An 11,930-nucleotide genomic window follows, 5' to 3' on the forward strand; every position below is an offset into this window, starting at 1 on the left:
GACAACTGTGTAAGAAAATGTGACTGTAAATCTAAAAAATTAGTAGATATATCCAGATGAAAGGCAGTTTTAGAAACTACTTTCAAATCTATTTTAAATGGATTACATTTCAATGCAATGTTATTGCTCTAAGATTGGTAGGACAATTTTAATTATTAGATTTATAATCATGAAAAGTCTCAACTTAGGATATTAACCTTTGCAGGAAACTGGACAAGAAACTCGCTTTCCATCTTCAAGGAAAAGTTTAAATTCTATTGAGACAAAGAAGTCACTAGATGACAGAAGCACCCAGTAGGGGTACAGGTTGCTTTCATCATTGCCCACGTGAGCATGGCAACCAAATTTGAAGACTGCAGCAGTTCAGATAATTAGCTTATTGAAGTGTTAGATACTACCTATGTACACGTTTTTTTTTCACAGACTGCAATTTGATACCAGACTGACCAGGTAACGGTTTCGGTTTTCTTATATGATATGCTTTCCTTCCCTTCCTTACCTCAATGGATGGTTTGGGGAAAACATCATCCTTGCTTTCTTCTTTGCCTTTTTCAACTGGAACCCATTCTCCATAGACACTATCCGCTTCTTTTTTCCTATGTTGAGACCCAGATGAAACAGGAAATTCCTTTGACAGGCTGACCTGATTTTTTGGTTGTGGTGGTGGTGCTGGTTTTATGCTGGGAGTCTTAAAGAAATAAAATCAGGAAAAGTTAAAACTTGAAAACACACGATACTCACAGCAGGTCTCTGAGAAACGATTTATTGCATACACTGGTATTCACTTTTCATAAAACAATCATCCTTCTTACTAACATCAAACTGAAAAAATTTATAACAAATCATTTTAGCACAGCCCTAAAAACACACAAGTGAGCAACAAATTGCAGTATAAGAGAAAATGAAACAGCTAGAAGCTAAAATTGCTTAAATCAGCTTCAGCAGCCAAATATACACAAAACCTCACTTTCACAATTAACCTCCCTGCTTTCCTTCCACCCCATCATGAAGAGAAAAATCTTAATCTGCCACAGATGCATTCTGTAATGGAAAGTTCCAAAACAAAAATCCTGGGCAGCAAAAAACATTGGCTGTAATAGCCACATGATGATAAAAAGCTCTACAGTACTATACATAAAGAAAGCAGTTTTCAAGATTTTGTTTTCTAGTTTTTGATTATCTTTTAATAGCAACATGAATCTCAAAGTAAATTAAGTCTATGAGCTTGTTTTCCTTAGAAAGCATTGCTAATATATTAAGAGTTCGCAGAAACCTCTGTCAGGTTCCTCTCCTAAGAGGCAAACAGAGTCCAGACAGCTCACAATATTGGGTAAACTCCTACTATCAAAGGAACATGGATGGGAATGGTAGTAAGACTAGAATCCAAAGAATGGAAAGAATGACACTAAAAGGGTCAAAACTGTGGAAAACAGGCAGAACAGCCTGTAACCAAGAACGAACATTCCTCTTTGGAGCCTGTATGGAATCCCAAGGGTTCCTGAGTTTTGTTGTACCACCTTAAGAGTACAATAGAAAGTATAAATCTATTTCTACCTTACGACTTCTGTAAATATGTATTACTGCTTATTTTGTGTACGCCACAAGCTATATATATGTGTACATAAAAATAAAAATGCTATTTTGTACATAAAAATATAAACACTATTTATATTTTCACTCAGCATATTAATACTATTATAGTACTTTATACCCTGCAAAATCCGAGCAAACTTTCATGGGCACAAAAAAACCCCAAAGATACAACTGTTAAAAAAACAACAAACCCAAAACTAGACAAATTCTAATCCATGCTTCAACGCATAGGAATCCCAAATACATTTAAAGAAATACTCCCTCACATTTTATTCCTTCCAACATGCTCATACCCAGGAAGTGTCAACACAAGCTCTGATAGAGTCAAAAGCAGTCCCCCAAGGAGGGGGTTTAATGGGACGTTCAGACCCTCTTAGCAACAGGCAACAGCAGCAATCCTCATTCTTAACACAGCATTTACTTCTCTATTGGCTAATCTCAAAACTAACACAGCTTTTTTCTCCTTTAGTGAGCACTTGAGATCTACTGAAGAAGCAGACATACAAGATTTGGAGTCTGCACAAAGCTGATTATTTAGAACACCTCAAAATGCTTTTAGAATTTTGCTAGAGTTTTTTTGTTTGTCTTCTGAAGCAAAAACAATGCTATTCCACATTTCCAAATTCCAATGCTGTTTGTAAATTCATACTGATGTTTTTGCACTGAAAACATGAAGTAAAACCGATCCTCTTAACGGTATTTAAGCTTTAAAAGCTGCAAAGACACTAATGGAAAAAAAAACAGTTTCAATCAAATTATGGGAACTACCACAACTTCATAGATTGCAGCTCAGTTTCTTATTGTAGCAAGAGTACTTTTAACAACATTCCAGTGCAACTTCACCAACATTATCAATCCCTGTTTAATTTCTGTAAAATTACTTACATTATTTAATAATAACCACAATTTAAAATACTGAAAATTAAAGAAGTACTCACACTTAAATTGAAAAAAATAGGTTTGGGTTCACTGAGCTTAAAAGGATGATTATAGAAAGGACGTTCTTCCTCCTCTTCATCAGAAACATGAGGTTTGTTCACTATCACATCATCTGTGCTTTGAGCAATCTTCTTGCATTTCTAAAAAAAGAAGGGACATGACAGCTCTGAAGCAGGAGGTATAATTTGAAAAAATCTTTTAGCAATGTCATCTATGTACTTTTGACATTTTACACACATTATCAAACACCTACCTAGGTTTGCTAGGCACTCATGCAGCAAATAATTTCACAGACATAAGATTTCAGCAGCATACTGTAAAACTTGCTACACAGTGCTAGTTGCAGAATGTGTGTCTAAGGCTGCAAACATTCCAGAGTAGGAACTCACTGGTTGTTTGGCATCCCACATAACTAGTATATTGCAATCTGACAGAAACTTCAGTATAACTCACAAAACTACTACACAGAAAAACCTAATTACTAATAGTTACTAATTGTAAGTTTCACTGGTAGCGCAGGGACCTAGTCAGAAGCAATGGCTCCAAAACATCTCAAGATTTCTTCTGAAATATTTTGACGTTGGCCAGGTACGCAAGACATCCCCATTCTATATTCAACAGAAGTTGAATGTAAAATATGTATGTGCTATGGGGAAACTGCAGTCAAACGAGAAGAGAACCTCCAGGGAAAAAGCAAAAAAGAAAGAAAAAAAGACATTCTAGAGAGGCTAGAATTGTGTAACGAAAAAAATCTTTACTGACCATGGTTATCTGCGCTGAGTGTTTACCAGTAGCAAATATAACTTAGTCAGTCCAAAAGGCATCTGAGAACATTATAGTCTAGTATCATGCTTCTATTATGTCCCCATTCATGAAAAGTATACTTAGAAGACTTACAAGACATTTGAGGACATAGTATTTGAGGAAATAATACCAGCAAAATGAAGCCATCATCTGATTTGACTCTAGTTCAAGTTCATACCGTTGTAAGTCACACCTGTTCAATGACCTGATTGTTAGCATATAAGGAGCAAACAGGCAGCTCCATCACTAAAACTCAAAGACATATTGATGGCACTGTTCTCATCAGTCCTTATTAAAAAAAAAGATTCCTGCACTCTCCTGTGCTAAGACACCTCCAAACAATGACTGAAGCACATTCTTCAGGCAACAGGAAAAGCCTGCGCTATTTGGAAAGCTAATCAACAAAATGTATTATCTATAGTTATTAGTTGGCTCCCAACTAATTGGAAGCTGTTTGTCCAGTTTGCAGATTACACTGCAGAGAGGAAAGACAACACAGCTAGTTTTTCAAGAAACTGAACAGGCTCTGGAAGGGTTCTCCACTTGGGCACACTACCATACGACAGTGGCCTGGACTGCTTCTTTGGCCAATTTTGATTCACTAGAACAAAACATCACCTAACAGATTCCCACAGCTGGAAAGGGCAAAGAAGGGGCAAGCTTTAGGTTTCCAGATTAGCACTAGCTACACTGGATCTTGGTCAGGTTACATGAAGAACCACTTAACATGTCTGCACAGTGCATCTGCACAATCTCAGCTTTTTTACCGACAAGTATTTCTGCTTCCGCTAGCCCACACACAACTAAGAGATTACTTTTCAGCAATTTGACATTGCTTAATTTCAGATGTTATTTCCATAAACCGGTATTTCAGAACTGTCATGCTGATGATACAATTAAAAAAGTGTGCGTTTTTTGGTTTGGGCGCCCTCCCCCCCAATTTTCTCTAGTTTCTGGGGGAAAAAAAAGTAGGGGGAAATTAGCAAATTGAACAAGGTGACATTACTACAGTAAAAGGACAAGTAGCAATTTTTTCCCCACAATCAGAACAAAAACATCCCATTGGTAGACTTGAACTGCAATGGGACAGAACTGCAACAATAATTCTCTAAAAATATCTTAGAATGCATATTAAAATACATGGAATTATGTGAAGCGGGCACTAGATTTTTAACCCAGAGATAACGTTTAACAATGTGAAAATCACTAACAAAAGTGAGAACGTAAATAACTAACACCAGAACCAAAAACTGGAAGTGAAAACTTTGGGTTTTATTAACAGGACTGCAAGGAAAACTACCAATTTGTTGCATACAAAGTTAGAACAGAATCAAAACCAAAAAAAGCAAAAGAAATAGATTCCATGCATTTCCATGGAATTAAAAAGCCTGTTTTCATGACTTAAAAAAATACTGTGTAGATAATAAGGGCTCAAACTACAAGACAGCTCACATGCAAACCAAGCACACAGAATGACAGCTTGCCTAGAAATCACAAAAAAACAATTTGCTTATTTTCAGGTTTGATACTGTTGTTCTTGCTTACCTCAGTGAGCTCCTTTAATGTATCTCTTGATGACTTCTGATTGGCTTTGTCGTCTTTCTTTTGAGATAACAAAGGCATCAGGCTTGGTGGTAAGGGAACACCAGACTTAGCACACATGGCGGCTGCATTAGCTTTGGCTATTTCAAGTAGCTGGGCCTTGTCTAAAAAATTGGGTTTTTTTAAGAAAAATTATTATTGTTACAGATTCTTGTTTTAAAAATAAATAGGCATTTCTGGCAGACTAAACAAAGTAAAAAGAGAAAACACAAGCTTTCACCCACACTGTGCATTTTTATGTTCTGTGAAGATAACTAAAATTGTACTTAGTTGCTACGGACTTTTTTTAATTTGGTCTACCCAACAGACAAGTGAAATTGCAAATTTAACACAAAGCACGGAGTCCAAATTACAGCACTCAAAATCCTCCAAACCCCAGAAATTCTGATGCCTATTTTACTTCACGCATTCATTCTAGTTTTGGAAATACTATGCCATTTCTACGCAGCATAAATTCCAAAGTCTATTTCCTAGCTGTCTGAGAAACATTCAAAGGTCTTGAGGAAGTCCCCTCAAGTCCCCCAGCATGTAGCCTGAAAGCTAGTAACAACCAAACAAACAAAAAAATTAAGCACTGAATAAAATGTGCACTTATGCAAAACACAATTACATGCAGACCTGTTAATGAAACAGTATTGTGCTTTATTAAGGAAAAAAGCACATGTGGCCCTATCACAGAAATAGGGAATGAAAATACAGTACATCGTATTTGATCTGCCAGTTTGCAAATAAATGAGTTACCACTATCTCTGAAAGCATACAGCTTTACAAAAATCCTAAAAGGACAACATTCCTTTACTTCTTGAGCAATAAAAGTATATAGCTACAGACTTGCTGCATAATCAAAGCATGACGGCAGATTCAAGGATGCTCACTAATTCTCATGTTTTGTACAAAAATACTTCTGTGGTAGAGAGGCATCCATGGTAACTTTATGAGACAGGACTAAAAGGATCAGAACATGAGGTCCACAAAAGGAGGCTTCCTCTCACACTGTACAAGAGGTCACCCCCGAAAATTAAAACCTTCTTTCTCCTTACATAACGTACTACATAAGGAAACTACAAGGCCTGTCTTCCTCCAGTCACAGAGAAAAGATGCAGTTCATTAGGATTTTTTCTCTTATTTTCCAATCAGCTGGGTCTGGGAATATTTTCAGAAATCATTCTCCCTTCCCATTAAGTTCTTACCATGGGAGAGAGGCAAGACAGGGTAATGGAAACAGATAAACAAGCATTACAGCTGACGACTGAGCTAAGAACTCTCCAACTGGCACTTACTTTCAAATGTTCTTTCATACCCAATTTGTTCTCAGGAAAACTAGAAATTCATGAGTTTCTTACAGAGTACTTGGCCTTTACTATTACAATGAACAGTGTTCCTCAAGACTGCAACATACTACCTTTGTATAAAAGCTCTATAACCAAGACATAACCTGCTCTAAACACACTTTCATCAAATGCTAAGAATTGATTCAGCTCCAACATAAAAATTCCTACCAGAAGTCACTGCCTAAAAGTAATGCACAAAATGACTTCCAAGAAATTTCTTATGAAGTATGCTAAAACAAGACTATGTAAATGAACACAGTATCACCTAACCATGGAACTACTGAAAATAAAATTATCACTTACCCAAGTCTGTAAGACGTTTAGGTGACCTGCTTGAAAATCGTTCCGATGACCTCGACCTACGACGATCAGGTGATCTGCTGTATCTTCTTCTCCCTGAAGATCTTGATCGCCGTAGTCGAATTGGTGACCTACTAGAGCTCCGTCTTCTTCCTCTTGATCTTGATCGCCTTTGACGAATAGGTGTTCGACTCCTGCTCCGTAATCTGAGTGATATTCTACGATCTCTTGAATCTGATCTTCTTCTTCTTCTGTCAGTAGATCTTGATCTATTTCTCTGAGATCTCTTACGCCTGTCTCTTGATAAAGACCGTCGCCTTCTTGATGCTGACCTTGACCTACTCCTCCTCCTGTGCCTTGAACGCGACAATGAGCTAGACCGAGAGCGACGATTTGATTTTGATCTTGATGCTCTTCTCCGTGTTACTGATCTGGAGCGATTCCGTCTAGAGCGAGATTCTGTATCGTATCTCTGCGATCTGCGCTGAGAAGATCTGGAGCGTCTGCTTCTAGACCTCCGTGAAGATTCTTTGTCTGCTGTTTTTTCAACAGATTTGGATGGACTCCTTTGGCGAGCAGTGGACCTGGAGCGTCTACGCCTAGACCTCCGCGAAGACTCTTTGTCTGCTGCTTTTTCAACAGATGTCGATCGACTCCTTTGGCGAGCAGTGGACCTGGAGCGTCTACGTCTAGACCTCCGCGAAGACTCTTTGTCTGCTGTTTTTTCAACAGATGTGGATCTACTCTTCTGGCGAGCAGCAGACCTGGAACGTCTGCGCCTAGATCTCCGTGAAGACTCTTTGTCTGCCGCTTTTTCAACAGATGTGGATCGACTCTTCTGGCGAGTAGGAGATTTTGAGCGTCTACTTATAGATCTTCGTGAAGACTCCTTGTCAGATATTTTATCAACAGATTTGGATCTAGATTTTTCACGTTCAGAAGACTCAGAACGCCTACTTTCAGGTATAAAGGAAGAGTCCTGTTCCTCCAACCTCTCAAGAGGCATGGAATCCTGTTTATCTTCATCTGCCAAAGAGGGCTCCACATCCTCAGCCTCTTCACCAGTGGATGACCTCGACTCATGCTCATCTGACGATGTGGAGTCTCTTCGTTCAGCTGTCAAGGAGGGCTCCACATCATCTACTTCTTCACCAGTGGTAGACCTCGATTCACGCCCATCAGGGGATGTGGAACGTCTGTGTTCGGTTGTCAAAGAGGGGTCCATATCCTCTACTTCTTCACCAGCGGTAGACCTTGACTCGTGCTCATCCGATGATGTGGAATCTCTTCGTTCAGCTGTCAACGAGGGTTCCATATCCTCCACATCTTCACCAGTGGTAGACCTCGACTCCTGTTCATCTGAGGATGTGGAGTGTCTACGTTCAGCTGTCAAAGAAAGCTCCTGGTCCTCTGCTTCTTCACCAGTGGTTGACCTTGACTCACGTCCATCAGGAGACATGGAGTGTCTGTGTTCAGCTGTCAAAGAAGGTTCCAAATCCTCTATTTCTTCACCAGTTGTAGACCTTGACTCATGATCATCAGAGGATGTGGAGTGTCTACGTTCAGCTGTCAAAGAGGGCTCCCCATCTTCTATATCTTCACCAGTGGTAGACCTCGACTCATGCTCATCAGAGGATGTGGAGTCTCTTCGTTCAGCTGTCAAGGAGGGTTCTGCATCCTCTACCTCTTCCCCAGTGGTGGACCTGGACTCATGCTCATCAGAAGACACAGAGCACCTACGTTCTGTTGTCAAAGGCTGCTCCAGATACTCTGCTTCTTCACCAATGCTAGATCTTGACTCATGCTCATCGGGGGACGTGGAGCGCCTATGTTCAGATGTCAAAGAGGGCTCCAGGTCATCCATTTCTTCATCTATGGTAGACTTCCGGTCATGGCCCTCAGGGGACACAGATCGTCTATGTTCAGAAGTCAAAGAGGACTCTAGACCCTCTTCCTCCATGGGAGATTTCAGCTCATGACTTTCCTGATATGAGGATGTGGAATGTCTACGTTCAGGCATCAAAGAGGGCTCTAGATCGCCCGTTTCTTCACCAGGGCCAGATTTCACACTGTAGCCATCAGGGGACATGGAGCACCCGCTTTCAGGCATTGAAGAAGGCATTGCATCATCCATTTTTTCAACAGGGATGGATTTCAAGTCACTGTCATCAGGGGACATGGAGGCTCTAGCGTTTAGTGTGAAAGGTTCGAGACCACCTACTTTTCCAACAGTGGAGAATCTCAACTCCTGGCCATCAGGAGATGCTGCATGTTCATTTTCAGGTGTCGGAGAAAGCTCCCGCACATCTACTTTTTGAACAGGGGTGAATCTTACCTCTTGGCTCTCAAAAGACAAAAGATGGTCATTTTCAGATGTCAAAGAAGAATCCATATCCTCTGTTTTCTCAGCATGAGTCAATCTTGATTCATACTCTTCAGGGGACAGAGCATGTTCATTTTCAGATGTCAGAGAAGGTTCTTTAGCCTCTACTTTTTCAGAAGGGCTAGACTGCAGCTCCTGACCTTCAGGGGACATGGCACATTCACCTTCAGACATCAAAGACAACTCCTGCACCTCTGTTTTTCCAACAATAGTAGACTGCAACTCCTGGCTATCAGTGGACATTGAACTTTCACTTTCAGATGTTTCAGAAGGTTCCTCCATTTCTTCTTTTTCAACAGGACTGGATCTCAAATCATGGCCTTCAGGGGATACATCGTACTCATTTTCAGACAGCAAAGAACACTCCTGCACCTCTGTTTTTTCAGTAAGAGCAGAAAGCAGCTCCTGCCTTTCGGGGGATGCAGCATATTGACTGTCTGACATTAATGAAGGCTCCTGCACCACTGTTTTTTCAGCAAAAGTAGACTGTAATCCTTGGCCACCTTCAGGGAAGGTGGTATAGTCACTGTCAGATGCCAGCGAAGGCTCCTGCACCTCTTTTTCAGCAGGGCTGACTATAATCTCCTGGCTCTCTGGAGATACAGCATATTCATTTTCAGACAGCAGAGAACACTCCTGTACCTCTGTTTTTTCAGCAAGGGAAGATGGCAATTCATGATCTTCAGAAGACACAGCATATTCATTGTCAGGTACTACAGAAGCCTCCTGCATCTCTACCTTTTCAGGAGAGCTAGATCTCAACTCCTGGCCCTCCCAAGTTACAGCATATTCATTTTCAGACGTCAGAGCATGGTCTTGCACTTCTATCTTTTCAACAGGGGGTGACCGCAACTCCTGGCTCTCAATGGACACCGAGCATCTTTCTTCAGACATCCGATAAAGTTCCCGCATCTCTGTTTTTTCAGCAGGAGTTGATGTCAACTCAGGGCCATCAAGCCCTATTGTGTATTCATTTTCAGACATTTGAGAAGGCTCCTCTACCTCAACTTTTTCAAAAGGGGTGGATGTTAACTCTTGACCATCAGAGGAAACAGAACATTGGCTTTCCAGTATCAGAGGTGGCTCCTGCACCTGTATTTCTTCATCATAGGCAGATCTCAACTTGTGGCCGTCAGGGGATACAATGTATTTCAGTTCAGATGACTTTTGCACCTCTACTTTTTCAGCAGGGATAGGTCTCAATTCTTGACTATCAGGCAACAGCAAAAGCCCACCTTCAGATGTCAGAGAAGTCACTGGGGCCTGTAGTTTTTCAGTAGGTGTGCTTACTGATTCACAAACATCAGACGACTTGGAGAATCCACTTTGCAGTGGGAGAGGAGGCTTCTGTATCTCCATTTTTTCAACTGCAGTGGATGTCAATTCATAGCCTTCAGGGAAGACAGAACACCTAAGCTCGGATGCCATCGACAGTTCTGCACCTTCTGTTTTCTCAAAGTAATTGTGTTTTGATTTATAGCCATCATGGCACAGAGGAATTCCACTTTTAGACATCAAGAAAGATCCTGTACCCTCTATTTTTCCAGCAGGCAGGTATCTCAACTCGTGCATTTCAGAGGATTCAGAGCAGTCAGTATCAGGGACTTGTGAAAGTCTTGGACTGTCTAAATCTTTGTCAACAGATGATCTGGACTCCTGAACTTCAGAAGACTTGCAGCTTTGTCCTACAGATGTCAGTACAACTTCCCGCATTTTTTCAAAAGATGATGCTGAAATGAGGTTATCGGAGATCTCAGCAGGACCACACTCAGATGTCAGTGAAACATCTGGAGCCTTGACTTCTTCAACAGATAAAGACCTTTGTTCATTTCCATCAGGTGACTTGAAGGACCCACTTTCAGACATCAATGGAAGCTCCTCTATTTGTGCAGTAAAGCTGGATCCTGATTCATGTCCATCAGGAGACTTGAAGCATCCACTGCCAGAAGCCAGAGAAGGCTCCTGCATTTGGCCCTTTTCAATAGGCAAGGAGGCTGGCTCACAGACATCAGGGAACTCAGAGCATGTAACTTCAGGTGCTAGAAAAGATTTTTGAGCCTCTACTGTTTCAAAAGATAGTGACCTTGACTCAGGGCTGTCGGCCAACTTGGAAGATTCACTTTCAGGCACCTGCAAAAACTTCTGCAGCTCTGTTTTTTCAGCGGGGATATGTCTCAATTCATGACCATCAGACAACTCAGGAAGTACACTTTCAGACATCAGAGAAGACCCTTGAAGCTCTGTTTTTCCAGAGGACGAGGAGATTGTCTTGTAATCATCAGAAGATACAGAGCATCCACTTTCAAGTGTCAGAAGAGGCTCTGGACCCTCTATTTCTTTGAGAGAGGTAGATCTTGACTCATCTTCGTGGGATGCAGAGAGCTGTAATTCTGTTACTGAAGAAGTTTCTGGGTCTCTCCTTTTTTCAACAGATGAGGATCTTGACTTGGATGTGGAGTATGTAAGTTCAGGTAGCGATGAAGACTCCAGAGCCACTGCTTTTTCAGCTGATCCATTTTCAGATGTCACAGAAAGCTCCGAAACCTTTGTTTTTTCCACAGGCATGGGTCTCAATTCCTGGTCATCTGGGGTTTTGGAGCTATCAAATTCAGACATCACAGAAGGCTGCAGACCCGCTGTTTTTTCAACAGATGAGCTTTCCTCAAGGTTATCAAAAGTTTTGGAAAATCCACTTTCAGATGCTGGTGGCAGCTCCGGGCCATTTAGTCTTTCAACAGACAAAGCTACTGACATGGGACCATTAGAGGATTTGGAGGAGGTGCCTTCGCTTGCAGAAGAAAGTTCAGGAACTTCTACTTTTTCAAGACATTTGGTTGACTCCTGGAGTTCAGAAGACTCCACACGCTTGCTGCTGCCCTTTACTGAGGATAACTTACTCTCTTTTTTTTCTATAGATTTGGACCTTGACTTAAGACTATCAGAGGACTTGGAACGTTTCCGTTTGGATTTTTTTGAAG

General features: G+C 40.9%; 1 protein-coding gene across 1 annotated transcript in view; it reads right to left on the reverse strand.

Annotated features, from left to right (window-relative positions):
• The window catches only part of SON (SON DNA and RNA binding protein), a 29,619-nt gene extending 17,889 nt beyond the window's left edge, over positions 1–11,730 (reverse strand). The window contains exons 1-4 of the mRNA XM_059827143.1: positions 6,573–11,730; positions 4,882–5,042; positions 2,532–2,672; positions 500–688 (exon numbers count right to left, since the gene is read on the reverse strand). Coding sequence (XP_059683126.1) covers positions 500–688; positions 2,532–2,672; positions 4,882–5,042; positions 6,573–11,706 — 5,625 coding nt within the window. The 5' untranslated portion in view covers positions 11,707–11,730. The remainder of the gene's footprint in view (positions 1–499; positions 689–2,531; positions 2,673–4,881; positions 5,043–6,572) is intronic.
• Positions 11,731–11,930: the final 200 nt, after the last annotated feature.

This window comes from Gavia stellata, chromosome 1 (genome assembly GCF_030936135.1).
Source record: "Gavia stellata isolate bGavSte3 chromosome 1, bGavSte3.hap2, whole genome shotgun sequence".
NCBI lineage: Eukaryota > Metazoa > Chordata > Aves > Gaviiformes > Gaviidae > Gavia > Gavia stellata.